The sequence below is a fragment of the Kockovaella imperatae genome (genome assembly GCF_002102565.1).
Source record: "Kockovaella imperatae strain NRRL Y-17943 chromosome Unknown BD324scaffold_7, whole genome shotgun sequence".
In the NCBI taxonomy this organism is placed as follows: Eukaryota; Fungi; Basidiomycota; class Tremellomycetes; order Tremellales; family Cuniculitremaceae; genus Kockovaella; species Kockovaella imperatae.
The window spans coordinates 673,284-701,235 of NW_019028947.1; the positions used below are offsets into that span (position 1 = coordinate 673,284).

The 27,952-nt window shown below is 52.3% G+C and overlaps 11 protein-coding genes across 11 annotated transcripts; 5 read left to right on the forward strand and 6 right to left on the reverse strand.

The window, feature by feature from the left end:
• Positions 1-232: 232 nt before the first annotated feature.
• On the reverse strand, positions 233-2,219 carry BD324DRAFT_608862 (hypothetical protein; the record flags this gene model as incomplete). Its single annotated transcript, XM_022014126.1, has 3 exons — positions 233-1,348; positions 1,416-2,099; positions 2,175-2,219. The coding sequence occupies 3 exons, from the start codon at positions 2,217-2,219 to the stop codon at positions 233-235; spliced, it is 1,845 nt and encodes a 614-aa protein (XP_021870932.1).
• A 3,471-nt stretch (positions 2,220-5,690) lies between these two features.
• BD324DRAFT_627480 (hypothetical protein) lies at positions 5,691-7,212 on the reverse strand. Its single transcript, XM_022016003.1, has 6 exons — positions 7,097-7,212; positions 6,681-6,940; positions 6,266-6,543; positions 6,092-6,169; positions 5,851-6,025; positions 5,691-5,782 (listed from the first exon to the last, which is right to left on the reverse strand). Exons 1-6 carry the CDS (start codon positions 7,141-7,143, stop codon positions 5,778-5,780), a joined length of 843 nt encoding a protein of 280 aa, XP_021870933.1. The 5' UTR covers positions 7,144-7,212; the 3' UTR covers positions 5,691-5,777.
• Positions 7,213-7,400: 188 nt separating this feature from the next.
• Positions 7,401-9,542, forward strand: BD324DRAFT_627481 (chaperone regulator). Its single transcript, XM_022016004.1, has 12 exons — positions 7,401-7,631; positions 7,672-7,757; positions 7,821-7,839; positions 7,870-7,872; positions 7,948-7,999; positions 8,061-8,088; positions 8,144-8,282; positions 8,350-8,567; positions 8,626-8,708; positions 8,766-8,883; positions 8,943-9,281; positions 9,340-9,542. Coding segments are annotated over exons 1-12 (1,179 nt in total). The 5' UTR covers positions 7,401-7,630; the 3' UTR covers positions 9,433-9,542.
• Positions 9,543-9,546: 4 nt separating this feature from the next.
• BD324DRAFT_627488 (hypothetical protein) lies at positions 9,547-10,825 on the reverse strand. Its single transcript, XM_022016005.1, has 3 exons — positions 10,519-10,825; positions 9,964-10,445; positions 9,547-9,904 (listed from the first exon to the last, which is right to left on the reverse strand). The coding sequence occupies exons 1-3, from the start codon at positions 10,687-10,689 to the stop codon at positions 9,553-9,555; spliced, it is 1,005 nt and encodes a 334-aa protein (XP_021870935.1). The 5' UTR covers positions 10,690-10,825; the 3' UTR covers positions 9,547-9,552.
• Positions 10,826-10,842: 17 nt separating this feature from the next.
• Positions 10,843-14,488, forward strand: BD324DRAFT_627490 (PRP1 splicing factor, N-terminal-domain-containing protein). The gene is made up of 13 exons (XM_022016006.1): positions 10,843-11,006; positions 11,061-11,129; positions 11,229-11,399; positions 11,467-11,743; positions 11,805-12,004; positions 12,055-12,146; positions 12,187-12,287; positions 12,342-12,468; positions 12,515-13,151; positions 13,203-13,461; positions 13,514-13,892; positions 13,944-14,209; positions 14,280-14,488. Exons 1-13 carry the CDS (start codon positions 10,906-10,908, stop codon positions 14,421-14,423), a joined length of 2,823 nt encoding a protein of 940 aa, XP_021870936.1. The 5' UTR covers positions 10,843-10,905; the 3' UTR covers positions 14,424-14,488.
• Positions 14,489-14,560: 72 nt separating this feature from the next.
• On the forward strand, positions 14,561-15,747 carry BD324DRAFT_601666 (histone-fold-containing protein). The gene is made up of 4 exons (XM_022013934.1): positions 14,561-15,061; positions 15,198-15,328; positions 15,383-15,504; positions 15,564-15,747. Exons 1-4 carry the CDS (start codon positions 14,929-14,931, stop codon positions 15,658-15,660), a joined length of 483 nt encoding a protein of 160 aa, XP_021870937.1. The 5' UTR covers positions 14,561-14,928; the 3' UTR covers positions 15,661-15,747.
• Positions 15,748-16,674: 927 nt separating this feature from the next.
• On the reverse strand, positions 16,675-19,444 carry BD324DRAFT_475166 (hypothetical protein). The gene is made up of 3 exons (XM_022012888.1): positions 18,551-19,444; positions 17,008-18,493; positions 16,675-16,963 (listed from the first exon to the last, which is right to left on the reverse strand). Exons 1-3 carry the CDS (start codon positions 19,083-19,085, stop codon positions 16,804-16,806), a joined length of 2,181 nt encoding a protein of 726 aa, XP_021870938.1. The 5' UTR covers positions 19,086-19,444; the 3' UTR covers positions 16,675-16,803.
• A 360-nt stretch (positions 19,445-19,804) lies between these two features.
• On the forward strand, positions 19,805-21,154 carry BD324DRAFT_651347 (hypothetical protein; the record flags this gene model as incomplete). Its single annotated transcript, XM_022018318.1, has 1 exon — positions 19,805-21,154. The coding sequence occupies one exon, from the start codon at positions 19,805-19,807 to the stop codon at positions 21,152-21,154; it is 1,350 nt and encodes a 449-aa protein (XP_021870939.1).
• Positions 21,155-21,434: 280 nt separating this feature from the next.
• Positions 21,435-22,682, forward strand: BD324DRAFT_580423 (putative exosome complex exonuclease rrp4; the record flags this gene model as incomplete). The annotated part of the gene is made up of 7 exons (XM_022013438.1): positions 21,435-21,535; positions 21,588-21,689; positions 21,772-21,907; positions 21,961-22,017; positions 22,074-22,151; positions 22,203-22,415; positions 22,467-22,682. The coding sequence occupies 7 exons, from the start codon at positions 21,435-21,437 to the stop codon at positions 22,680-22,682; spliced, it is 903 nt and encodes a 300-aa protein (XP_021870940.1).
• A 109-nt stretch (positions 22,683-22,791) lies between these two features.
• On the reverse strand, positions 22,792-24,726 carry BD324DRAFT_651349 (hypothetical protein; the record flags this gene model as incomplete). Its single annotated transcript, XM_022018319.1, has 10 exons — positions 22,792-23,176; positions 23,254-23,732; positions 23,787-23,795; positions 23,852-23,869; positions 23,913-23,926; positions 23,987-24,081; positions 24,137-24,252; positions 24,309-24,394; positions 24,496-24,536; positions 24,683-24,726. The coding sequence occupies 10 exons, from the start codon at positions 24,724-24,726 to the stop codon at positions 22,792-22,794; spliced, it is 1,287 nt and encodes a 428-aa protein (XP_021870941.1).
• A 338-nt stretch (positions 24,727-25,064) lies between these two features.
• Positions 25,065-27,634, reverse strand: BD324DRAFT_651350 (hypothetical protein; the record flags this gene model as incomplete). The annotated part of the gene is made up of 3 exons (XM_022018320.1): positions 25,065-25,411; positions 25,466-27,049; positions 27,112-27,634. 3 exons carry the CDS (start codon positions 27,632-27,634, stop codon positions 25,065-25,067), a joined length of 2,454 nt encoding a protein of 817 aa, XP_021870942.1.
• Positions 27,635-27,952: the final 318 nt, after the last annotated feature.

Consider the following 27,952-nt stretch of genomic DNA (forward strand, 5'->3'; position numbering starts at 1 on the left):
CCTGACTGCAAGGAAGAGTTGAAGGGCCGGGTATGTATGAGATGGCGAAGCGCATGACATTACCGAAAGCGCGAGGTGCCATAATTGTCCCGAGCATTCCGCACCGTGAATGAAGAACTACCATGGCGTTTGAACCAAAAAAAGTGAGACTGTAGGCGAGAGAGTATCCAAGTGAGGGAGATAGAGAAGGTAGAGAGGAGAAAGATGTACAACTGATAGTGAGAGATGCCATTTACTGCGAATAACTTGCAGAAGTCATTTCGAGAGGCGGAGAATTGTCATAGGATTGGTAAGATGACGAGTTTGGGCCGGTGCCAGCAGAGGAATGAGGGAATGGAAAGCTTGGCCTGTGCCATCTTTGCCAAGTGGAAGGATCAGAGTCACCAGAAGATTGACGAGACATGCCTTCCGCTGGGCTTCCGGAACTGTGACCGGTTCCAGGGGGATGAGAGACGTTGAGCATATCTCCGTTGGCTGATGATTGGTAATCCGGTGTGAAAGGGACCGCAAATGCCGATTTACCATCTGGTCCGATGGATGGAGCACCAGCCTCACCCGAGTACGTTCTCTGACCCGGGGCGTAACCTGTAGTTGGAGACAGTGTGGTGGATGTCCTCGGTGACAGCTTGACCGGTGAAGTGTTAGGGTTGTTGCTTCGTCGGTATGGGTGATGAGAGGGTCTAGTCGCTGGCGAGTTGAGCGAACTGTAAGACCTGTTGTTGTTACTGTATTGAGCGTGTTGTTGTCCTGGTGATAGGATGGGAGCGTTGAGCATGTTTGAGTCTGAACCCGATTTCAAGTTCATGTCAAAGTATCCACTTTGACCACTTTCACCCGTGGGAGGCGTGGAAGATGATCCCATGGAAGGCTCAATGACGATTGGGTCTTCGAGGTGGATCGATCCGCCACCACCTGGCATCTGCTGTTGTCTGCTCAGGGAAGCGTTGGGTCCAATGTCATTAGGGGTGAGGATGACCTGAGACATGCCAGATCGGACGGAAGGTGTGCGAGAGGGCAAAGTGTTGAGCAATGGTGGAACATCGGGTCTGTTCATGGAGTAGGAACCGGATGGATGAGGGTACGAGGCCGAGGTAGCCGTTTCGGGCGGTGTAATGTGACCGGGTGGGGTGGGAGGAGAAGTCGGTCTGGCATTTCGGACCGCGGCTCCAGTGATGGGGAACATGGGGACAATGGGAGCAGTAGCGCCTTCGTCACCACGGCATCCTTTCACGAGCCAATGACGTCTCAGAGCGTCTTTACGGGAGAACGTCTTTCCACACTTCTCACAGCCAAAAGGCTTGACGGCGAGATGGATCCGCTTGTGTCGTTTGAGGTCGTGGTTTCGGTTCTAAGAGGAAGATAAAGAAAGAGGCGTCAGATGAGAGGACACGTTTTGAGCCGAGGAGACCACTTACAAAGCTCTGGACACACTCGTCACACTTGAAAGGTTTGTCGACCAATGGCAATCGGTTGGCAAATGAGTATCCCATGGGTTGTCGGATGGGTCCGGCACCTGAGCTTTCGTGTCTCAGACCGCTCTGCGTGGGCAAAGAAGGAGTGGAGAGGGACGGGTGATAAGCGGATGGTGAGGCGTATGGCTGAGCATAAGAAGGGTAGGTGAGTGATCTCGGCATATCGGGAGCCTGCATGTAAGGATAGGCACCGGGGCGAGGTTGAGGTGAAGGGAGAGACAGATTGCTAGCATACGGACTTTGACTGCTAACTTGTCTTCCACCTCCATAGGCGTAGGGACTGCTGAATGAAGAGTTGAGTGGAGACCCCATGGCGATGTCCATGTTGGGTGTTCTGCCTGCTAAACTGGCTGGCGAGTTGGAAGAAGTCTTGTGGGGAGGAGGCGCCCCGGATTCGCTTGAATAAGATCTGAATCCCATGGGAGCAGACGAGTACGGGTAAGAGGAAGGTTGGACCATTGATTTAGGGTAGCTTCCGGTAGGTGGGTCGGAGAGGTACATTTGAGATCTGAACGAGTTTGAGACCGAGTTGATGGGAAGAGGGGGAGGCGCAAAAGCGAATGGGGACGCGGCGGTGGATGAGGACGAGGTGGGGGGAGCGGGGTGATGTCCAGAGGGATAGTTTGGCTGACAGTAGAGCGAGAGAGAGAGAGATTCATTGTCAGGGCACACATTTTCGCATGGAATAGTCAAAAGACTCACTGGTTCTCTGTATTCCTTTGAAGTGTAGGCGTCCTTACTTTCCATTCTATTCCCCCCGATGGGCTCTGGGTGTGGATGGGCTAGTGGTGGTGGTGTTGGTGGTGGTGGTGGGTGGACAGAAAGCAGGGAGAGAATTGGAGAAGGATCGACAAGCGAGAAGGGATCTGGCAATATTCACGTCCTGAAATGATGTGGTGGTGGTGGTGGTGGTGGTGGTTCGCCGTCGTCGTGATGGACGGGAAAAAGAAGGTACACAAGGTGTGGTGAGTCACTCCGCTACTGATGTGTGTGAGTGTGTTTTAGGAGAGCGAGAGGGTTGTAAATTGTCCAGCAGGAAGGGGGCGAACAGGATCACAAAGAACCGGAGGAAAGAGGCGTGAGTGTGTGTGTGTGTGATTTTTGGCGGCGTTGGTGGTGGTGGTGGTGGTGGTGGTGGTCGGCGGTACCTGAGGCGTTTGTTGGGAGAGAGGGAAGGAGAGGAGGGAGTTGCGATTGAACCGAGGCGTCGTTTTGGGACTTCTTCCAGCGTCGCGAAAGCTTCTCTGTAGTGTTAAAGATCAGATGGTGATGATGGATGATTGATCGCCCATGATGTTGATTGAGAATGAGAGAATAAAGAGAATGAAATGGGATCAAGAAAAGGATAAAGAGAGGAACAGAGAAGAGGGATCAGGATATATGATCGAAAAGAGGGGCGAAAGGGGAAGAAAGAAGAAGAAGAAGAGATCTACACAGGTCCCCGGGTTCCAATGCAGCGAGCAGCGAGCAACAGGCAGGCAGGCAGGCAGGCAGGCAGGCAGCGACAGCGAACCGCGATACATACACGACACACACATTCACCTGGGACCTTGTGCTGATATTAAGCTGAGCCTGGGGTGCTGCTGCTCGACTGCTGCTCTGCTCGACTGCTGCCCCTGCCCCTGCCCTCTTTCGATCTCCGTTGGGATCATTGCGTAAAAGAAAGGGTAACATTCAGGGCCAGGACCTAAAGGGGCAGCAGCAGCAGCAACGTGCTCAACGGGCGTCACAGCAGGAGAACATGCTCTCCCTTGGTTGCTGCCCGTTGATATAGATAACGTAATGTGTGTGTTCCTGTATCCCCCCAGTTTGATCTGCAATGGGCGTCAGAGCAGAGGGCTGAAAAGTGTACCCTGAGGAGTGTGCCTTCTTTTTCCCCTTTGGCCCAGATTGAATCCTCGTTTTTTCAAATCGTTCTCGTCTTCTGTCCTCTCTTCGCCCTTTCTCGTTGTAGACTAAATTTTTCTTTCTCTCTTTGACCCCGTTCCTGAACTATTCAGGGTCTCTCATTTTCAACTCTCTCTCTCCCCACCCTCTCTCCTCCCCTCTCCCTTCCCCGCCCTTTTCCCCGCTTAACCCCTTATCTTTTCTTTTGAACGGCGGTAATGCCGATACACCCGTGCTCCGGTTGAGTGTGCAATCAAATCAATCAATCAGCAGCCACACTCACGTTCATTGCTATCACACGGATATGTGTGTGTTATTGTGGAAGGAGGCGCGTGGCACTCGCACCCTCTCACTCAACCCAACACCAGCTGGAATACATCTCTCGAGAGCAGCTCTACCTTGGTAGCTATCTCGCGTACTTCAACTCTTTAAAAAGGGTTTGGGCATATAAAGTGACACATTTCTCGAGCCTGGTCTGGTGCCTGAACCATGCTGTAAAGAGAGATAATAGGTGATTGTAAAAAAAAACAACAACAACAACCCAAAAATGCTATTTATATGTCCTGAACCCTACGGTACTTTGACCGTTAGGCTTTGCAAATGAGGTACACGTCGCTTCCAAGAGTTTCATGTACCCGTTTGGCTACCCGGGTTAGCATCATACTACGGGCACTGCCCCCCCCCCCCCCCCCTGTCGACGACTCAGACCATGAGCGAATGAGCAGATCGTCATGGTCAAAGAATGACGGGCTGGTGATGTGACGTGATGCTTGAAGGACTCGGTGCAGGGACGGAGGATTTGTGAAAATGTCATTATTCATTATTTGTCCATCTCCCCCAATGTGCGCACCTTTTTTGTGCCAACGTATTTGATTAAACCTATAGCTATCGACGTAATGTTTGGGGACCATCCACCCTGAAGTGAGGGTCATTGAGCAATGATGGATGGGAGCTTTTGCAATGGACGCTGATCGTCATGGATCATCCCACTTGAAAACCCTCCATCCATCTCCTTGCCGCTGTACATACCTACCGCTATCTTATCTAGAGGTATGAGCCACAGCCACTGGCGCATCAAAGCCTCACCAAAGTCGTAGCAAGCGGGGGTCGATGATGATTTCCATACTGATTCACAGGAAAGTTTTTTGGCCAGGTACCGTAGGTTACGTCTTTTGCAGGATCACGCAAAAAAAACGCCCAGGTCCCATCTTGAAGATCAGGTCCCATTGAAACGCACCCGCTTAGCGGGAACCTGAGGTACCATGTGGTTTTGCTTTTTCTCTTTCTTCAACGATCCATTCTCCCGGCGACTGGAATATCTGAGGCCAGTGAGTGAGAGGAAAGTGTGTGATGGTGGCGGTCGGGGATGGTGGCGTCGTTCGTACCTGATGGGATGGGGACGATCTTCATTATCATCATCAGCATCATCATTAACTCCCTTGCCATATTTGCGCCGACCCGCCATCGTCGTATCCCACTAAAAGTAGGCGCTATGTGTATGGTGTTTAACGCCACGATGACATCCCAGGTGTATGACAAGATCAGGGAGTTACCTACCGTACAGCGGTCTCGTCGGGACCCCACATCTCTTCGGGAGTGCACGGGAGAGTAGTATATTTCCCGTGAGATAAAGGTGTGCACTGCTCGGAGCCGAGGGAGGAACAATGTCCGTCGGGAGTGGTGTGCTCCCGGGCAACGAAGGACAGATGATGTGACGTGATAGCATTCGATGGCTAGGAACAAAGAGGCTCTTGCGAAGCTTGCCTATAGCATTTTTGTGATTATAGTGTAGGATGATGGAGGCCGACGCTCGTCCTTGGATAAGCGCCATAGCTTCGAGTCTCCGGACGAGATGATTATGACAGGCGCTGCGGGAGATGAATCTGTCAATCTCATTCCCCGACTCAGTAGGACCCGTTTCCCGACAGCGTCTGTCAGCGTTAACGAACCCACCATGCTAGTACTGTGCAAACCTCTCTCGGTACGCATTCGAAGCACTGCACTGACCGAGTATATGAGGCATAGCGTCGTGTCTTGAGCGGCAGGGACACGATCGGCGGTGTGTGAACTCTGCGGCACCATCTCTCGTGATTACGCTTACTGATCTCCTGAGTCCCGCTTCATGTGCCAGATGAGAATCTCGTGAGCGTAGTCGTTTTCACCCACTTCCGACACATGGATATTCTGAGCTTGATTGGGTTGTTGTATCAGAGCCTCTGTTAAGGTCTCATCTCCCAATACGCTTGCTTCGACGAGATGCCCTGATGAGACTCGCTCGACGGACATATGAACGTGGATTTGGCAGCGGAATAAGGCTGGTCCCATTCTAGCAGATTCAGCTCATGCATTCCAGCCCAACATCTGCCTCTGAGAGCAGAACAGTCCTCGAGCACAGGTAGCCGTCCAAGCCCACAGCCATTACCCTGTGTATTCACATCAGCTTACCTCCCGTTGGGACCCCGCAGATGCCGCGGCGGCGTTCTCGACTCACTTCCCATCCATCCACCATCGACGACGAGACACTCTCCCGAAACGTAGTCACTCGCTTTGCTGGCGAGGTAGACGATGGCACCTTCGAAATCGTCTGGTGTACCCCATCTTCCAGCTGGGATCCGTTCGAGAATTTGACGAGATCGAACGGGGTCAGCGATGAGCGCTTCATTCATCTGAATTGACAAGGTGTCAGCCCTACACCTGTTTTCCTCCTCACGAGGAGAAGGCGATCAACTCACATCGGTCGAGATGTAGCCTGGCGCAATCGCATTGACATTGACACCCTTTGAAGACCACCCGTTGGAGAATGATTTGACCTGGCCAGAGCTGTGTGAGCGAGACTCTATAGGGAGCAAGGGGGGAGGACCAGGGGGAGGGGAGGGCATAGCTCAAAGGAAAGGGTTTTGACTCACGATGCCCTGAACACCATGCTTCGCAGCGGCGTACGCGACAACATTCAGACCACCTTGGAAAGCGACGAGACTCGATAAATTGATAATCTTCCCATTATCCTTTTTCTGTCCATTTGCAGACTGTACAGGTGCTTGACCCGCGACTCCGCCTCGAGTCTCCAACATGTGCCGACCTGCGTCTCGCGTGATGGTGAAGACTGTGTGTAGGTTGACTTGGAGAACTTCGTTCCAGTCATCGTCGGGGAATACTTCGACGGGATGACGTCGTTGAATACCGCCTGAGCGGAACGCCAGTGTCAGCTCTAGTCCGCCTTCCTGGCGAGCCTTATGGCGTGGAGGTGCAGAAAATGAGTCCTCCCATTTCGATCGAATCCAGCAAATCCATCTGATGCCAAACGCCTAAGCTTTAACTCACCACAATTCACAACGATATCCAATTCTCTTCCCATCCCCTTTGTCACTTTTTCGATCAGTCCTCCAACTTGATCTTTATCTGCTAAATCGCAGACGACGATATCTGCCTTGCCTCCCTTTCCTTCGGGTCCACCTGAGCTACGTACTTGTTCCCGAGTCGATGTGTTACTTTCGTTCCGTTGAACGAGGATCAGATCGGCTCCGGCTTTGGACAGAGCAAGCGCCAAACGAGCGCCGATACCCCGGGTGGCTCCTGTGACGCTGTAGGCGGATATCGTCAGCCACGGATCCGCTGTAATCATCTCCCCGAGTCACACCCGCGCGCTCGCCATCGAACCCTCGCCAGGAAATGGAGGAGAAAATGAGGACGGCCTGTCTCTCTCGGGACAGCAGTTCAGTCTTCGGAGTAAGACTCACAGGGCGGTCTTGCCGTGTAGCCCAAACAATTGGTCAAGGTAGCTCATAATGCAAGCTCTGGATTGTGATCCGGTTAGAAAGCACAGATAGTCAGATAGTCAAACGGCTCAACAACACATTGCATCTGGTATTAAAAAGCCTCGAGGTCGGTCGGCAACTTCGGAAGGACGGACCGGTGGCCGTATTATGATACGCTCTCATCATCGTTACTGCTCCAAGACAAAGTCATGACCACGGAAATATCAATGCCAATGACGGAATAGTCAAACGCAGGGTGTTCACTGCAACCTTTGCACCTGTGGTGGACCACATAACATGCATTGATAGCTCACTGACCATCGTTGCACCTCCACTGACAAGCATCGTCCCACGTGGCACGGAGATTGATGCGTTTTCCGAACGTTCCGCGATTTTTTTAGGACCTGCAATTCAGCTTTGCATCATCATCTCGCAGAGCATTGGTAGATCTTCGTGTATTGGAGAGGACTCAAGAATCAGGATCGACGCTTACGGAGAGATTTGTCTAATTGAGCCAGCAAGTATCCAAAGTCCAGGCCCCCTTCTGACCCATGTAGTGGTCGCGGACAGGACATATTATGACCTCTTGGAGGTTTCCATAGATGCGGATGAAGTAGAGATCAAGCGGGCTTACAAGCGGAAGGTGAGAGGGATGATGGATGGCTATGTCATGATCACCTGATGCTGAGACATGCATTGTCACTAGGCTATGCTGCATCATCCGGTGAGTAAGCAGTCGACCTCGCGAGCTACTCACAGCTGATGCACTGTGTTCAGGACAAGGTGAATAATTCCATGGTCTTACGAAGGCCTTGCGGCTGATGCCAAAGATCAGAACCCTGACGACCCTCAAGCACATGAGATGTTCCAGAAGATCGGACAAGCGTGAGTGATCGCGCGTGAGGCCTCGAGCTAGCTCTCTCAACCTTTTGCTGACGAAGAATAGATACGAGACGCTCTGTGATCCTAACAATGTAGGTGGTCGGACCATGGGATACATCCCACAGACAGCTCATCAGCTTCTCCTAGCGCGCAGCGTACGATGAATATGGACCGGATGGCGCTCCTAGAGGATTCGATGGTGGAGTCGACATGGACGATATATTTGCAGAAATGTTTGGAGGGGCGTCATTCGGTTTCGGGGGAGGTTTCAGCTTTGATTCAGCGGGTGAGACAACAAGCGTTCATCTTGCGTCGAGGAGGGGTCACAGAACGTTCCGCTGACATCTCTATAGGTCCCGGACCTAGCCGTCGAAAACCTACCCGTGGACCTGATACCGTTGTCGATTACAACGTCACGCTGGAGGAAGCATATAAGGGCAAACGGGTAGTGATGGGTCTCGAGAGGGATCGTGTGTGTAGCCATTGTCACGGAAGTGGAGCCAGGACGGGAGTCAAGCCAAGCAAGTGTAAGACGTGTGATGGTAAGGGATCCGTCATTGCGGATAGGCATGTGAGTCCTGTACCACAAAAATTGACAGTGGGGTTTGGCTAAGAACTGCTCGGCGCAGCTTGGTCCTGGTCTAGTGGGAAAGATGAAAGTCACTTGTACCGATTGTCATGGGGAAGGCACACGTTTGAGGGATAAGGAAAAGTGAGCATCCTGATCTAAGGTTTGAACGTTTTTTTCTTTGGCTGACATGTCTGACAGGTGCAAAAAGTGTAAAGGAGCCAAAGTGCTCAGAGATAAGAAAAGAGTCGAATTCCACATCCAACCTGGAACCGAGGACGGCGAGCGGATAGCCCTGAAAGGAGAGGGTGACGAGGCGGTGAGTAGGCGAAAGAGTCTATATCAAAGCATGTTGGCTCACTCAAGCTCGTTCTCTAGCCCGACATACCCCCGGGCGATGTCATTTTCCACATTCACCATAAAACACATCCTTTCCTCCGACCGCATCCATCTCATCCCTCCAATCTACGGACGACTGTCCGTATATCCCTCTCAGAGGCACTACTAGGATTCAGCAGGGTCTTTTTCGTGCATTTAGACGGACGAGGGATCCGCATAGATTCAGGTCGAGGCGAACGAGTTATCAACCCTGGAGATGAATGGCTCATCCGAGGCGAAGGGATGCCCAGGATAGGGAGGGAAGATAAAGGGGATCTGTATGTCAAGTTTGAAGTAGAGATGCCTGGGGCCAGCTGGGCCGCAAGGCAGGATCCAAGCGTGAGCCATGTCGGGTGACGATATTACGAAGGCTCTGCTGATGTCGCTGTTGGCACAGGGCACAACGGTTCAATTGCCGCCAGCTTTACCCGAAATGAGTCCGTTACCCGATACTGTGGAGACGAGGTACCTGTCGCCCGTGAGGAGGTGACGGCAATTCGTGGCGCTGCAACATCATCTCAGTACAGTTCAGTTCAGCATCGACATCACCCCAAGTCCCATCTCATCAATGTCCAGGCATATGCATCCTTAAAATACAACTTCAACGGGTCTACCGCTGCTTTTGCTGCTTTTTGGTCCGTGACACGTCCTGACTACTGGGTTCTCCAGCCTTGCGCTTCTTCCCGGTACTCTGTCCCTTGAGATTTGAGTCCTTCCTATGCTGAGTCATTGTCCCGCCCCCGTCCACCATACGCCCGGACGTCGGGGCATCGGACTCTGGCGGCTTGTCTGCTGCTTCCTCAGCCATCGTAGCCTCGCCGTTTTCCGTGCTTCTCCCCTTTGTCTTTCCTCTTGATCGTCCCACGAGGACATATTGACAAGTGGTATTTTTCTGCTTCTCAAGGTCTAGCGGTCGAGTGGACAGTGTGATTTTGAGATATGGCCGATGTCTCATTTTAGGTCTGTTAGATGCATCAGCTTCAAGACTGAAAGGGAAAAAAATCTCACGCGATGACCTGACCTTGTGGAACCTTCCAAAACCCTCTTCAACGCCTCAGGATCCTTGAACGCATCGGATTTTAAACGGTTCGGTCCTCCAGCCTGGTCGCGGTCGGCAGAATCAGATAAGAGCCCACTTTGTGTATACTGCCATAATCCCGTCGCTCGATGTTTACCTTTACCCTTGCCTGATTTATCTAGCTCCAGCAGGTATTGTCGCTTGATGAGTTCGACGACTGATATCAATCGGGGCACTGTGAGCGTACACGGATGGAGAGAGGAAGTGGCGCGGGATGGAGACATTTTCGATGAGACAGATCCTACATTGACGTCCGCATCCCCAGTCACAGGTGCTTGTGCTTGCGCTTGTTGGTCAGGACCAGCAGCCTGAACCGAAGACTCTGTACGGGCTTTCGTCCTTGATTTTTTGGTCGACGTCGAGGACGGGGAGGAAGGGAGATTCGAAGGGAGAGTATGTAAGACGAGTGGTATCGCCGGATTATCCTATCAGCCAAGAGAGCCCATATCAGTGCCAGTCAGGACCGAAAGTGATCGTATGCTCGTTCGCTCAGCTCACCTTGAGGTGTTTCAATGCGAACCGGACATAAGAATGTATAGACCCGCCGGACGTGATGCGCATAGAGTGCGACTGGAACTCTACCGTCTCTCCCTCTGTGGTCTTCTCCTTACATTTCACATCGACGCCTGGAGCGGAACCGCTGCTCGCAGCAACTGAGATGCTGGCCATCGATGCTTGAGGGAATGTTACTTAAATGTTTCAATGCAGCAGCTTCAGTCGCACTCGGGAACATCGAGTCTTGGGCGCCTATTTCAGCTAGCGTGTACGATACGCCTATATCTCCTCCTTTTTTTTTCCGGGTGGCCAGAGTGCACCAGAGCTCGTTGCAGTCCCTTGTATTTGAACCATCCACGGCTTGGACTCGACAGAGGGGCAGCTCACACCATGGCGGCCATCGGGACGGTTAAGCATGTGCCCAAGGAGATCAGGTACAACTTCCTGAATCAAGCTGCACCAGCAAGCTACGTAGCAGGTCTTGGACGAGGGTGAGTCATTCCAACCCAGTTGTAGAGGGAGTGATATACTGAACACTTTTGTAGTGCCTCTGGATTCACCACTCGATCTGATATTGGACCTGCTAGAGAAGGACCAAGTGCCGAAGCCGTCGCGTGAGTTTCTTTTTTTGGCCCTTTGATGCCCATCGCGATGGCGAGTTGAACGATCTTTAGGCTGATGTTGGGTTTTCCTCCTCGTGATGGCTGATACAGCGAAGCTCAAGCCAGACGTGGTGAAGATGTTCCGGATCCAGATGCGCTTCAGGATCCAGATGATGAGCGGAATCTATTCGCAGGGACAGTGTACGAAGCGGACGACGAAGAAGCGGATAAAATATGGGAGAGCGTAGATGAACGAATGGATGCGAGGCGGAGAGCGAGGAGGTGAGCACGTTCGAGTGTATATGTCTTGCAGGAGGGCTTGGGGGGCGGGCTGACAGGATCCTTACAGGGAAGCTGCAGAGGCAGCTGCGGCGGCGGAAGAACGAGCGAAGAATCCAAAACTTCAAACTCAATTCGCCGATCTCAAACGATCCCTTTCGACGCTCAAAGATTCAGATTGGGAGAATATACCGGAAGCTGGCAATTTGACTGGGAAGCGGAGAAAGCAGAACATGAGATTGGAAGAGAATCAGAACACAAGAAGTTATGCCGTCAGTGATTCGGTCCTGGCAGATGTGGCCGGTAGGAGCGCCTTGTTGGGTGAATTGGATGCTCAGCAGCAAGAGGTGAGCAAGCGATATCATCACGGTGGAGTGATTTTGGGTACTGATCAGCGGCATGTCGCAGAATGGAGGCTTGGAGACTCCGGCTGGAGACGGTACGATGACGGACTTTATCTCCATTGGAAATGCTAGAGACAAGGTATTATCACTGCGTCTGGATCAAGCTTCAAAGGATGCAGCGAATGGCTCTTCGACTAGTATAGATCCGAGAGGGTATATGACGGCGTTGAACAGTCAAATCCTACAGACGGATGCGCAAATAGGGTGAGCGCGCTTGCTTCAACGGGACGGGAATGGAGCTGACGGTGCGCTAGTGATATCAAACAGGCTCGTCAGCTGCTACAGAATCTCATCCAGTCGAATCCAAAACACGCACCAGGTTGGATCGCCGCTGCGTCCTTGGAGGGTGAGCAACTGGTGTCCGAGCTGGTGCTGACGTCTCACAGTCCATGCGAAGAAGATGGTTGCTGCTAGAAAGATCATAGCGGAAGGCTGTGAAAAGTGTCCAAAGAGCGAGGATGTGTGGTTCCATGCCGCCGAGTTGAATGTGAGTTGTTCTCAGTTCTCGATCCGAGACTTGGCTCACTCCCTATATGCTCAGACGCCTGAGAACGCCAAAGTCGTTCTCGGCAAAGCTGTTCAGAACGTACCGCAATCCGTCAAGATCTGGCTCAAAGCTGCGTCCCTTGAGTCTGAGCCGGCTGCCAAGAAACGTGTATTGAGAAAGGGTAGGTCTGGCACTGAATACATAGATCACTTGCTGATTAGGATCAGCTCTGGAATTTGTACCGAATTCAGTCCGATTATGGAAGGAAACTGTGAATCTCGAGGAAGATCCCGAGGATGCGCGAATACTTCTCACCAGAGCTGTCGAAGTCATTCCGAACTCGGTCGAGCTGTGGCTTACACTTGCCCGTTTGGAGACACCAGAGAATGCAAAAAAGGTTCTCAACTCGGCTCGAAAAGTCATTCCGACCTCGCACGAGATCTGGATTGCTGCCGGTCGATTGGCAGAGCAAACGCCTACCGCCATGTCAGAAGTCAAGGTGGAATACGATCTAGAACAGCAGCGAAAGCTCGCCGCACAAGTGGACAAAGTCATGGCTATGGCCGTCTCGTCACTGCAAAAGAATTCAGTCATCCTGGGCCGAGAGCAATGGTTGCAAGAGGCTGAACAATGCGAACAGGATGGCAGTCCGCTCACTGCTCAGGCTATCGTCAAAGCCACTATTCACCTTGAGGTCGAAGAAGAGGACAGGAAGAACGTATGGCTGGAGGATGCTGAAAGAGCAGAGAAGGGCGGCTTCTACGAAGTTGCACGAGCTTGCTTTGTCAAATTGCTGGAGGCTTATCCGACATCGCCGTCAGTCTGGCGAAGAGCTGCCGAATTTGAAAAAGCTCATGGCACTCCGTGAGTTGAAAGCTAGTTTTGCGGGAGCAGAGACACTGACGCGATGCTTAGTGATGCGGTGCAAGAGGTTCTAGCCAAGGGTGTCCAACACTGTCCACACGCCGAGGTTCTCTGGCTCATGGCGGCCAAGGAAAAGTGGATGGGTGGCGACATTCCGGGTGCTCATGCTATCCTGGCCGATGCGTTCAAGCAGAATGAAGATTCGGAATCCATCTTCTTAGCCGCCGCAAAGTTGGCATCAGAGACGAACGAAATGGAAGCTGCTCAGCAGATTTTGCAGAAGGCTCGAGCCCAGGCCGACACGGAGCGTGTGAGTAGTCGTCGGTCGTCTTCATATCGGCTGCTGATGATCCCTGTCTCAGATCTGGATGAAGTCCGCCATGCTGGAGAGACAGCTTGGGATGCTGGACGCCGCTTTGGACACGTTACAACAGGCCATCAGCAAATACCCTGGGTTCGACAAACTACACATGATCCGAGGTCAGATTCTCGAATCTCGGGGCGAGACGTCAGAGGCTCGGTCAGCCTACGCACAGGGCTGCAAGTCGTGTCCGAAATCCATACCGCTCTGGATCCTCTCCGCACGTCTAGAGGAGAAAGCTGGAATAGTCATCAAAGCTCGATCGCTGCTTGAAAAGGCTCGCTTACACAATCCCAAGAATGACGAGTTGTGGATGGAGAGTATAAAAATTGAGGAGCGGTCAGGGAGCGCTCAACAGGCAAAGAGTGTCCTCGCTCGAGGTGAATCCTATTCCATCTCGACAAGCTTCACAGTGCTGACCCGCTCTTCAGCTATGCAAGAATGTCCAACGTCCCCTCTTTTATGGTCATTGGCCATTTTCATGGAGGCTCCTCAACAACGCAAAGGCCGATCGGTCGATGCGCTCAAAAAGGCTGGAGAACATCCCGCCGTGATCATTGCCGTCGCTCGATTATTCTGGGCCGAGCGTAAGATTGAAAAGACGCGCCAATGGATGCAGAACGCGATCACAGCGGACGCAGATTGGGGCGACGCATGGGGCTGGTGGTTGAAATTTGAGAGACAGCATGGCGAGCCGGTGGGTCTCTCCGTTTGTTGTGAAAGAAGAAAAGAGATATATGAGTGAAACTGACCATCACGCGCTTCAGGAACGCCAACAATTGGTCATTGATAAATGTGTCGAGGCCCAACCTCATCATGGACCCGTCTGGCAAGCCGTAGCAAAGAATCTAGCCAACGTTGGGAAATCAATACCGGACATTCTGGAGCTCGTAGCTGATAAGCTAGAGTAGATGATAGTAGTTGTACACCATGGCTTCATATCAAGAGGCAGACATGAATTCGCGGCGTGGCTGGTCCATTTTATTACGAGAAAAATCAATGTTGAAATATTCGCGGGGGTCCAAGGATGGGGTTGTCTCGTTTAAATCCTTCCTTCTTTCTCTACATTTTCTGTTGAGATCCATACTTTCTTAGCGGAGCGATACCACTGGCATTATTGAGCGGTATCAAGAGTCTGAAGCACGCCAGGTAGACTGCTGGGCGCCACGTTGGACTGGAAAAGAGCCGCTCCAGGCTTCGATGAAGGCCGAACTCGACGACACAGAACGCGTTGAGCGAACATTTTGTTGATCCCATCTATATCGACGCGCATATCATCTGCATTCTCCGCAGGCGCGGCTGATCCTCGATCCAGCCACTCAGGCAGATCAATTCCTCTGTACCGTCCAATTGCACGAGAACGGCCTTGGTCTTCCATCACTCTCATCTCATCTCAAAACCCCATCCATCCACATCATGGCTCGTACCGTTTCCAACCCTAACGAGGGGGGCGGCCGTAATTCTCTCACCAATCTACCTGGTGGAAAGCGTATGAAGAACACGGCGAGAAAGAGTACAGGTGGAAAAGCTCCCAGACCGAGATTATCAGGTGAGTAGTAGGGCCAAACGGTCATGAACACAGATCTTTGTACCCCTGTACCTCCGGACAATCTAAGTGGATCCCCCCTCCCCCCTTTCTTTCCATTCTTGGGAGCAAAACGTTTGCTAAAAGCCGTTCTGACCAGTCGCCGAAGTCGCCAGAGATATCGATCCCAAGAAACGACGCTATCGACCTGGTACAGTCGCTCTGAGAGAGATTAGAAAGTATCAAAAATCGACGGATCTGTTGATTGCCAAACTCCCTTTCTCCCGCTTGGTATGTCCCATCTTAGCTCATAGTGGTGCTGAATCTCCATCTCCTCTTGGGCAGGTCCGTGAAGTCTCATACGACATGGCTTCGATCGATGCTGGAAATTTACGTTGGCAAAGTACAGCTCTGTTGGCTTTACAAGAAGCCGCAGAGGCATTCTTGGTTCATCTGTTCGAGGACGCGTAAGTTTGAGTCCACAATCAACAAGGTTTTCCTATGCTCATTTCTTTGGGGTCTGCAGAAACCTATGTGCAGTCCATGGAAAGCGAGTGACAATCATGCAGAGGGATATTCAATTGGCTCGTCGTATACGCGGGCCATGGGGCGGACTAGGATAAGTCAACAAAAGGTAGAATGAAAGGGCTCTTAGGTCTAATAAGCCGTATTTGTAAACTGTATCTTGAGATATGCAACGGTCACGCAAAACTTGGCAAAAGGAGATGCAGCCATGACGCCCTTGCAGACGATCGCAAACCTTTCAAGAACTGATATCGGCAGAGGAACAACATCTCTGAATCATATAGTGACATGTTGGGTGCTCAAACGATTCGATCCCTCGTCTCGCCTGTTATTTGGTACAACTTTCTCTCCTCGACTATATTACGCATTTGCGTGTGCCTCGACGTGTGCTCCGAAAGCCTATCGTTCGTGCTCAGCGGCAACCTGGAAGCCGGGGGTTTGTCGACAACTCACCTCCTTATCCTCAAATACAGCATTACATCGCTCAAAATCCCTCCACTTGCACCGGAATAATCCAGATCGGTAGATCGTGTCGTCATCTGTGCTTCGAGCTTGAGTTTGTCTGACTTGGTATTCTGAGGAGATAACTTGCGATGCAGTGAACACGTCTCCTTCCTCCCCAGATTGCGGTGGGGTCTCTCGACCTGGACCGACGTTCTCGTGCCCATCCGTGCCCTTCCCCATTTCTCCCGATCCTTTGAGAGCATCATTTGCCCCATTCTCCTCTTGTGAACCGTATTCCGAGTCATCATCGTCGTCTTCCGAATCGCTAGGAATGACGCCCATGAGTCGAGCTCGGAGAGTCGATAACTGTCCATATAGTTCTTCATTTCGTTCGGTAAGAGATGTGACCTGCTCATGCAGCTCAATGTTCTTGACGAGTAGTTGATCCCTCTCGTGTTTCAGCTTTCCATATCCCGACGCCTTTCGTCGTACATCGTCGTCGGTAAGGCGAGCTTGATCCATCAAAACCTTGTTCTCCATCCTCAACCGAATGACCTCCTCCTCACGCTTCTTCTCCTTGGCCGCATTGAAAAGCTCTCTCTGCTTCAGGCCAAACTTGAGCTGTCCCTTGAGTGTCGCGATCTGAGCTTCGAGCTCATAGCCTCGGCGCACCTCGGCGACGGCTTTGTCTGAAGCGTCTTTGTAGGACTGCCTCAGGAAATTGTTGTCCTCAACGGAATTGTTATATAGATTACGAAGGCGAATCACTTCTTCGTCCAGAGACTTCTTGTTTTCGATCAGCCTTTTGAGGACTTGAAGTTCGGGCTCGATAGAGATAGGATCAGACGGATCGGTGTCTGTGGCAGGACGAGATGGTGCCGCAACCGGGGCAGCAGTCTTGCTGGGTCCGGCCTCTGCTGATGCGAGCGGCGCCGAAAGGGCCGGATCTGTGGTAGACTTTGGACGATCGTGAGCATTGGAAGGATGTACGACTCACGAGCTCTTTCTCAACGGCGTCTGCTTCGCTCGCGTTCGCATTGGCGTTCACTTCCGCCTCCGGGGCTTTGCTCTGCTCGGCTACAGACGTAGTGGGGTTTTCGACGGCCATCGCCGATGTGGTGGAGCTGATGGCGGGCGTCTTCGCAGACGTAGTGGAGCTAGTCGCGGTCGGATCCGCTGTCTTCTCGATGGTGACCGCATCCTTTGGCTTCTGGGCTGTAACCTGTGACCTAGGCGGTGTCCAATCAAGAGAAGGAAGTTCCTCATCGGTATTCGCAACAAAATTCACTTCTCCATTTGGCCCTATCCTTCTAGTTCCCTCCGGTACTTCGTCTCCACTGGATGTATGAGAACTCTCTTCACCGCTCGCAGTCGACGGTCCTGGCTTCATTGGAGTCTTGGCGATCATGTTTGCAGACCTTGGCTTCGGGCGACCGGGAGTACTCTTGATGGCCGTCTTGCGAGACAACGAGCCTGCAGGACTTGCGGGTATGGCTGAGTTCGCGTTTCTCCGGATTGTGCTGCTGGCGGGAGGTGCACTAGATACCGGCTGGATCTGGGAAGAGCGGTTCGCGGCTTCAACAGGGCTCGAAAAGTGGACGATGGCATCGATTTGGGAAGTTGCCGGCGAATCGCGCGTGATGGAAGCCGGCTCTTCTCCGTTGGCGACAGTCTTGACCATTGCCTTAAACTGACTGCCGGTGATATTGGGCACTGGACCCATGCGGGAAGTCTTGGGACTCTGGGCTGTCGCAGGGATGCGGCGGTTCGGTGACTTCGCAGTCATGGCCTTACTGGCTTCCAGTAACGATTCTGACTGGTCCCTGAGAGCGCTCGTTGAAGTCGACTTTGTGGGTACTTTTTGCGCTGCTTTGCTCGTCGAAGGTGTATCGGAGGCGAAAGATATCCTTGATTTCGACTTTGCTGGTACTTCCTTTGCTTCTTTGCTATTCCCGCTTACGTCTTTGGGCAAATGTGAAGGTCCAGAGGTCTCCTCGCGGCCTGCATCCTGTGGTGTCTTCGCAGTGAGGACATCGGAACGCGAAGCCGGGGGTTTTGAGGGGTGTTTTCGAGATATCGGCGAGCTATTATTTGCAACTTGTCGAGGACCACCGTTACCTGACGTTGACTTGCTCTCCGACGATGACGGATTCTTATTCGCCGAAGAAGCAACACCCGTTGAACCAGCTCCCGATGGTCGAGGTTGTCTCGGGCGTGGGGTACTGGTGGATCCCGACACGTCCCTAGAGCGCTTTCGAGTAGCTCGACCAGTCTCTCCGTCGACGTTCACCTCATATTGCAGTGGTGGAAGGCCTTCCTTCTTCCTTCGCCGAATCTCACTCTCGATAGACGTCCTGATCGGCGCTTGTTCTTGACTTGGAATGGGAACGTAATCCCAACCATGCTTTACCCGAGACGTTGGTCTCCGTTTCTGCTGAGGAGAATCTTTGCCTTCGGTCCCTTCAGAGCCCTGTGCAGAGATTCCACCTGAGAAAAGCAACCCCCTCGGTCAATACAAGCGATGAGATGTCCAAGTTGACGCACCTTTACTTCGGACTCGCTTCAACGTTTTGCCTTTTCCCTTGTCTTGCCGATTCTTGCGCCTCTCGTAATCCTCTTCCGCTTCGCCTCCATGTCTGCCTACGATACTTGGGTCCTTGGCCTTTCTCGCGAGCCAATCATCCACTAGTTTCTCTGAGCATCCGGTCTTTCTCTCCCACGAAGGCGAGAAGGGCTCTCCATCATTTGCAGGGGCCCAATCGACCAAATATCGCCCTTCGTACCCTGCTGGTCCTTTCTCATCCAGGATTCCGAGCGCTTCAAACTCCTGAGACGATGGTCCTTCAGCCGCTGGATCGGATGTTGATTCGTCAACCTGGGCGGAAGACCCTCGACGCGTCGAAGGGCTTGCCATTTCCGCTATTTTGTAATTCGATCGAGCAGCGAATTGACTTGGTTTCAAGAGACAACCGTCACAGAGCTCGACGCCGTTTGAAGCATGGTCTTGCCCCTTCTCTGTCGCAACCGAGGCGATGTGCAGACGTTGTGGAAGGAAACTTGCTGAATTGAGCGAAGACATCCTGAAATCTTATACGAACATGACATAGCTCATTACGTCAGCATGACATTTGTGGCACAATCTGTGGTAGATATGCAGGAAGGGTTGGTATGGACTGAGCAGCCCAAGGCGTTGTCTAGCAGTCAATACCTAAGGAGAGCGGATACAAGCGTTGCCTGAGGAGCAATCCTGGCGGATGTGCTTGGGGAATGTGGAGCTTTGAAGTTCTCTGTGTGCGAGGCAGGTGAAGCTCCTAGGATGAACGCAACTGACTCCCGGGCACTACTCCCGCTCCGTCACTCTTTGCCATGAGGCAAGATGCTGCCAGTCTGAGTTCGTCTTGAAGTGCTGCCCGGTGCATTTCGAGCAGCGCTGGTTTCCGTCACCGGCGAGCTTACGCCAGAGAAATCATCATCTCCCGCAAATTTCCACGACGAACCACGGGCGTGGCGCGTCAACTTGTAATCATAAGCCATCTCGCAGAGCTGATCCTGGCTCTGACGGGACATATACCTGTTCTGGACAAAACGAGACATCAGCTATCTGGAGGTTGCTGTTATGAATCTTACGAGGTGGACCATGACCTCGGGAATCTGATCTGATCGGGTTCTCGGAACCAATACTGTTCAAATAATTTCGGACATCTCGGTCATTGATCATACTGTACACACGCGGTGAATATTCAGCAAAGCGAGGTTGGTCAGAGAAGATGCATCTTGCCCAACCTCGACTCAACCAACATGCAGCTGGATCAATCAGGCTTGTTGAGCCATTTCCTCCATTCCAATCCTGGCATTCGGAAGATCCGATACCAAACCAAGACCTATGGGAATGTCACATTGGATCGATTTCTAACAGTCGCTCGAGCCCGTCAGATGGCCGCCGAGTCTACCATCCAAGGTCAAGCTATCAATGTCGTGTGTCAGACACTGAGGAACTTTGCAACGACTGGTCATATGGACATGGACTTTGAAGCCGGAGATGATCTCTGGGTTCCAGATTACACGACGATCAAGCGATGCGCGCTGTACAAGGACTATGCGAGTTGCATGGTCAATGTGATTGAGACTCAATACATCAACAGCTCGACACCTTTCGCTTTATGTCCCATATCAACACTCCGAAAGGCTCAGGAGGAAGCCAAAGCCAAAGGCTATAATCTGCTAATGGGATCAGAGATCGAGTTCTACTTCTTGACCGATCCAGACGCCGAGGAGGTAGTTCCCGTTACCGGCTCGCCCCTCTACAACACCGCAGCAAGCAGACATCCCGTGTTCAAAGTCGTAGATGAGGCTGTGGATGTCCTCGAAGCCAATGGGCTGGCCGTATGGGGATATCACCAGGAAGGCGCATCGAGTAAGTATGAGATCTCCCTGGGTCCGGCGGATCCAGTAACGACGATCGATAACATGATCTACGCCTCCGAAGTCATCAAAGACCTGGCTTACAAGCACGGATATCACGTTACAATGCATCCTCATGCTTTTCCTGGAAAGTGGCCCACGGCCGGACAACACTGGCACGTCTCTGTCGATAAGGAGGGAAGCAAACCTGGCGATGCGTTTCTGGCTGGATTATTGGATCACTTCCCTAGTGTCTCGGCATTCTTGCGGGGAGGGTATGATTCATATCAGGAAGGACGCAGATTCTGGTATGGAGGCGGTCCAGTCATGTGGTCTTTGGGCAACGCAGCTCCGATTCGCCGTTTTGGTGATTCTCACTTTGAGGCCCGAGTCGGAGATGCGTTGTCCAATCCGTACCTGCAAGCAGCCGCCATCATCGCTGCCGGTATGGATGGGATACACAGTCAAATGCCATTGACTATGGGACCGTGCGAAGGACGTCTAGGCGCTGGTGGCTCGGCTGCAGAACGCGATCAAAAACTAAAGACCCTCGGAGTAACAAAGACGCTTCCTGAAACCCTGGCAGCTGCCGTCAAGGATCTGAAGGGAGACAATGGAGCGTGGCTGACTTATTCTTTCGGGCAGCCTCTGTTGAATGCCTACTTCAAGGTCAAAGAGGATGAGGCGAAGAACTCTGGGAGTATGGAAGAAGCGGTTAGGCGGCAGGCTATTCTGAGGCATATATAAGGGCTTGGAGAGCAGCGAAGGCTTCTGTCCGTTCGCATGATGCACCCCGTAGGCAGACAGACAGACAGACCTTTCTATTGCCTTTTCCCGCCGCCACATTGAAATTTGTATGCAAAGCATAGATTTCGTTGATCTTTTTTTCACCTTGCCAGCTATCTGTTGTCACACTGCTCAGAGCATGTTCAGCATTACGACCAGACCACCGATCTCCGCCCTTTCATTCTCAAGCGAGCATGAGCGGCCCCATGAGACCCATAGGAAACCCCCGGATTACGAGTCAATGGACATTGACCAGCAGGGTGATCTGGGCGAGGGCTCGTCAACTAATCGCGGTATTGTCAGTCCAGGAGAGATCATTACGAGCTCGAAAGAGTATATGAGGTAGGTGGGGGATGGGCGGCGAGGGTTTGAATCAGTATTGACTGATGTCTAGGGGGCACGGAACCTATGTCGATGAGGAGCAAGTCGTCTCGTCACTGTCCGGAACTATTGAGCGAGTTAACAAGCTTGTCTCTGTCAAGGCCTTGAAGCAGAGGTAAGTTTAGGATACCATCTCACACGCAGCTTGAAAGGGCACAAAATGTTGCGCATTGAACTCATATCTGACCATCATACAGGTATACACCGGAGGTCGGAGACTTGGTGATCGGACGAATCGTCGAAGTTGGTTCTATGCGTTGGCGAGTGGACGCAAATGCAAGACAGGATGCTGTCCTCATGCTGTCAAGCGTCAATCTGCCTGGAGGTGTACAGGTCAGCTCCAATATGGCGTTAATCGTGACCATCAAGCTGATGCCATGGGACAGCGACGGAAGATCGAGAGTGACGCCCTGAAGATGCGAGAGTTCTTAGCGGAAGGTGATGTGCGTGACATTCCTGCAGTCGGCCATGGAAAGCAGTGACTTATACCTCATCCTAGTTGCTCGTGGCTGAAGTACAAGCCTTTTTCGGTGACGGCGCAATGTCTTTGCATACAAGATCACTGAAATACGGCAAGGTAAGTCGGTCTTCCCCACAAAGCACCATCACATGCTCATTGAGTTGAAAGCTTCGCAATGGCCAACTTTTGTCCGTTTCGCCACGACTCATTCGTCGTCTCAAATCTCATTTTCATCATATCCCTCCGCCGTGTGGTCCTTCCGGAGTCGATATCATCCTCGGGCTCAACGGACTCATTTGGGTCAGTGTCGGCACTTCAGTGGAGAGCAGAGAAGGTGGAGAAGGGTTCGATGCTGAAGGTGTCTATTCGAACAAGAATGATGTGAGAGCTGCTCGTGACTCTTACGGACGAATTGCTCACGAAGGCTTTTAGGACATTACACCTGAAGGTCGACAGGCTATCTCTTCAATTGCGAGCATCATCAAGATCTTAGCAATGTACAATATCCCCCTGTCCGACATCCTGATCAGCTCAGCTTACGAGTGGTTATCTAGTCAGCGGGAAGACGACGAAGATGGCATCTCGGCGGAGATGGGCAAAAGAATGGTAGAGGACCTGACGGGAGTCCAAGTGACAGCGGCGGCCTGATGTAGCATCCAAGATGTGGAGTGTGCCGTGCACGCAACCTACAGGAATGCGAGATTCTACACCTTACTGGCTCAAGCAAAGCCCGAAATGACATTATGCTCTCAAGACTCTACTCATCTACCCAGACAACCTTTCCATCTTGATCCTCCACTCTCCAGCCATTGCCGAGCGCATCCTTTTCAGAAGGATACTCTTTTGTCAAAGCCTCCTCCAGCTCTTCCGAGACGCCCCAACACGCCGTGTGTGTCTTGGTACCCACTCCGGCCTCCTCCACGCGTTCCCCCATTCCTCTCATTACTTCCAAACCTAGATCATAGAATCCATCGTTGGTCTTTGCGTTGAACATGCCCATATGGGCAGAGACTTCGTCCGAAGCGAGCGAATTAGAAGCTGGTCTAAAGCGAGGATAGAGGGGATGAGAGGTGGACGGAAGAATGATAAATGTTCGGGATGTCAAGTGCTTCGGTTGAGAAGCGGGAAGATATGTGTAGAAGCTGAAAGACAGGTTCGTGGCGTCAGTCTGGTCATTCGAGCAATCGGCTTCTGTGCAAATGTGGACGACACTACTCACTTCCAGAACCGCACGCCGTGCTCCGTGTCCAGATTATATAGATCATCCAACCGCTTTGTCATGGCTTCACCATCCCACAGATTCTTCACAAATGTCATGTGCTCGTATCCCCACTTCCAACCGGTCAAAAAGTCTTCTCGTCGATAGTAAGCCGTGCCAGCAGCCGCAGCGCCGAGAGCGACCGCACCGAGTCCATAAAGCGCTTTTGTGGATGGCGTCGGTATCCGAGGAATCGTCCAATTGCTCGACTTTGTGGGCTCGGTGCTAGATGCAGATTGCGGGATAGAGGTATCTGTACTCGTCGTCTTGGACGTCCCGGCAGATGTTTGTGCTCTAGTCGGACCTGTCTCGGTCGAATCTTCCCTCTTTCCCCACTTCCCAACTCCAAGACCAATCGCCAATGGGGATAGCATCCCGGCCGCGGAGGCTATGTTTTTGGCTTGCTCATAGTACCCGGCGGCGGTTGACAATCCATGTTTCTGGGAAGAAATGAGCGCCGACGAGATGGCATAGAGGTGGTGGATGTGACTCACAAATGTATGCTATTGGGGACGAGCAGACTTTTAGCATCAAATGATATGACCTTGATAGTGCTCACAGGATGCAGGCCAAGATACTGATGGGCTGGTCAGCCTTTCCATTTCTGTTCTGGGACCTACCGGTGTATCAAATGCTGAAGGTCATGATCCATGTTAGCAGCAGCCCCTTCACCCTAATGTAGCTCAGTACTGACCCATCACGCCGATAATTTGAGGCCACAGCGGCGCTCCAGGTCTAGTATTAGCCACGATATCCCGCGCAGCATCGGCAATCAAGAGTCCTCCCATACTAGAGCAGGGGCCGCTGTTAAAGCGACATCTCAAGACAGCGACCGAAGGCTCACGAATGGCCCATTAGCACGATTCGTGCTTTGCCCGCTCCTCCACCAGCTCCATGATCATTTTCCAACTCCACGACGAGTGAAGTCAACCAATCTACAAAGGCCAGCGTTGCGGCATTCTGGAGAGGACACAAGTCAGCAATGTACAGGTGGGGATCCAGAGTAGTGCCCTGACCAGCTCTCCCCGTGTTTGATAGGCTGGAAAAACCTTTGACACGATCTTGAGAGATGGGTGAGTCGTCTCGAGAAGATGTTTTATGCCTTTGTTGCTCGTCAGCCTCGCTCACTAGGACAAATTGGTGGACAAAGAGGAAGGAGTGCCGATGGGATCGGGTGAAAAGCCAACTGAGAGGGATGCTCACGATCAGGGAACGATTCGAAAGTCACTTCATTGCCTTTGAATCTGGGTCGTGAGCGAGTCAGCCTTCTCTTGCAAGCTTGCTAGAGCCGGATAATCGACATGAGAACCACCGCAATTGACAGGACGGTAAGGCCATCGCACCGTTATCGAGCGGAATGCGCGCTCGACATCTGCCTGTGCAAGCTCACCCGTGGACCCAGACCAACAGCAAGAGATCCTTGCCGCACGACATCTTGCGCGTGTCTCTCACTCGCACGGCGATACTCGTCCACACTGTCCACTCTCAAGTGTTGACGAGCTAGACCTTGGCCCGATGCAAAATGCTATTCCGTTGAGCTCTCCGAAGCTCGGAGTGGCAAAATAATACCAAAATCTCCTTTGTAAACACGTCTTGAGCAGCTATAGGATCATAGACCGATACATGGATGGATACATCAAGACATTTGAGTCACATTGACCTCTTTTTAGATTAGACACAATCGACCTGATCCGTATACTACAGTCTTTCGTCCACCCCACGAGCCATCGAGAATAACCCAATTTGACACGATTCTATACACGTACGTGTCCTCAATCTTCTCCATCCTCCGCCAGCTCGTCATACTCTTCGTCTAATTCTGGATCTTCCTCCTCATCTTCCACTTCGTCTTCGTCCATAGCGTCAGCATGACCTGCCATTGGAGAGAGATTCGCCAAGCGTCCATCCCTGCTCTGCGCGCCATAGCTGTGACCGGGGTACGGGGCCCCTGGTAAAGTACCCGCCGCGCGGCGAGGCGAGGTATATGGTGGATGTTGAATCCTCCCGCCAGCAGAAGGCTGGAGGAGATGGACCTTGGCATGCCGCTTCAGATTGGATTGGACCGAGAAGCTTCGCCCGCACGAAGGCTCTTTGCAAATAAATGGTCGTTCACCGGTATCTAAGACGACGGGATCAGTTTGCAGATCAGATATGGTAATGGAGCTAGACTCACGAGAAAAACGGTGAATCTTCAGCGAACTCGGACGCGAGAATGTCTTGGGGCAAAATTCGCAGGGATAACGAGGTCCCGCACCAGCAGAACGGACGACTCCATTGGCGACCTTACTCGAAGTGAATGCTCCAGGTGTAGGAGGAGCTTTCACTGGGCTACTCCGTTTGCCCGGCGATGCACTTCTCGATTCCGCTTCCGACATTCTCCTCGCGCTCTCTGCCAAAATATCCATGCCTCGCATTCCATCCCTCGTCGACTTCTTTTCCCGCGTATAAGAGCTCTGTCGAGGAGGACCGTGAGGCGACGGTCTAGGAGCGTCAAACGGTCCAGCGTAGTGATCGCGTTCGTCGGCTGATCGCTTGCGAGCTCCCATATGAGGTCGCTCATCGACCTCGTCTGCTTCGTGATCTGGATTCCAACCGGTGAGGATGATGGATGTATCACTCAATGACGCTCGTTCCAGCGGGGTTGCAGATGGACCTTCGGGCCTTCTCATCGTCGGCAGTGAAGGATCGGAGGCCAGTCCAAAGGGTCTGCCCGGTGTGAATCGCCCTTGAGCCATGGCCAAATCATCACCAGTCTTTGAACGAATTAGTTCAGACAAGGAAGATCGGCGATCAATACCGTGTCGTGTGGCTCCTGGTGTCTCTGGTTGTCCAACTGAACGGAGTCGAGCATGTTCAGATTGATCAGATATGCTTCCGGTGAGAGGCGGAGCAGTCTTTGGCGGTTGAGGTGATAAAGGCGAAAGTCGCTGATGGCTCGGCGTCCTCGTCATTGATCGAGGACTAACAACGCCCTGATGGTGACGGATCGGATCGCGGGGAGATTGAGCGCTCGAATCTGTTGGGCCACCGCGGGATCCAGATCGTGACAAGGGTGGGGGCATCTCTTGTCTCTCTGATGCACTCAGATCTGCAAAAGACTGGGCGAGTTGCCCACCGACAATTGACAGATTCCGGGGGACCGGTGGACGACGCTCGAATGGGAATTCACCTAGTTCGTTGTGAGGAGTGAGAGGCGAAGAAAATGATGGATGGGGGTAAGGGTCTGTCGACCGAGTCGTGGACATGCCAGCTGACGAGGATTGAGGAGGATGTAACATGGCACGTAGTGGTCCAGATGCACTGAACGACCCACTGGTAGGATAAGAGGCATTTCTGTTCTGTGAGGCCCATTTGAGCCTGGCAAGCTCCTCTGGGTCCTTTTGCGAAGACGTCTGATCTGATCGTCGACGCTTGTCGTAATACTCATCGAGATATGATGGACTGGGCTCATGAGACACAGACATGCGATGACGAGGCGACGTGGACGACCAAGAGCCTCGCGCGTTGGACGGCCCAGACGCCGACGAAGGTCCAGAACTGGATGCAGACCGTTCATAGTCAGGCGCCCACCATCCAGAGTTGGACGATATAGTTGAGAAAGAATCCGCGACACCTGAGCTAAGGGATCCGACAGAGGTATAACGAGTTGTCCTCACGGTTGACGGGGAGGATGATTCTGACGAGTCAGGTCGAAGTGAAGGCAGCGAGGAGCCGTAGAGAAGTGATTGGGATGCCGATGAGGGAGTCGGGGGGCGATCTGAGATGAGCGAAAACGTTAGCGTCGGACATGTGCACAGCAGGCAGGGCGTCATGACCCACCGTTGATGGAGCCGAACAATGCTTTCACTCCAGGAAGACTGATTTCAGAAGATCTCCTCTGGCTCTCATCCATTCTTCTTAGTGGATGTCTTGAACCCAACTCATCATAGCCATCCTCCTCCAAATCGTCCTCCCGACCGATAGGATCAAATCTCGATTGACGCCTTGGATTGGCCATCTTGCCGGGTTTGTATCCCGGACCGAGGCTGACTGGCGAGTCGATGGGAGAGTCGAGCACATGGGAGGAGGAAGGTCTGATAAGGGTCGTCATGGGTGACGAATTTACGGGCGGTGGTGTTGTCCGAGGTCGTAGATCTGTGATCAAGCTCATCGTCATAGATGAATGCCGATTGGTTGTACCGCTTGACTTGCTTGATGTTGATGCGATGCGGTTGCGGTGTCGCTGTGCCCTTTTCCTGGATGTAGAGGATGCCGAAGTGGTGACCTCGACACGCCTAGGTTTGGTGGTCGCTCGGCTACTGGATCGACGGCGCGAGGTTGCGGAGGCATTGGCAGAGGGCATCGTGGGATGTGCAGGGGCAAAGAGTGGAAGAAGAGAAAGGGATAATGTAGATTAGAGGACGAAAGAAGAGAGATGGGTATATCCCAAAGGTAGGGTAGGACCCAGTTGAGCCAAGACGGTGTAAGGAAGGGGCGAAATGGTTCAAGGACGATCACGAAAGAGTGAAGGGATGTGAGGATAGAGCGATGGGCCGAGAAAGAAGCAGAGTCGTGAAAGGGATACGAGTATGCCCGGAAGAGGTGCAGATGGATGACATGTTGAGCCAAAGGGATATGGTAAGTGGCGACAGGGAAAAGCATGCGGTGAATGGGGATCGCG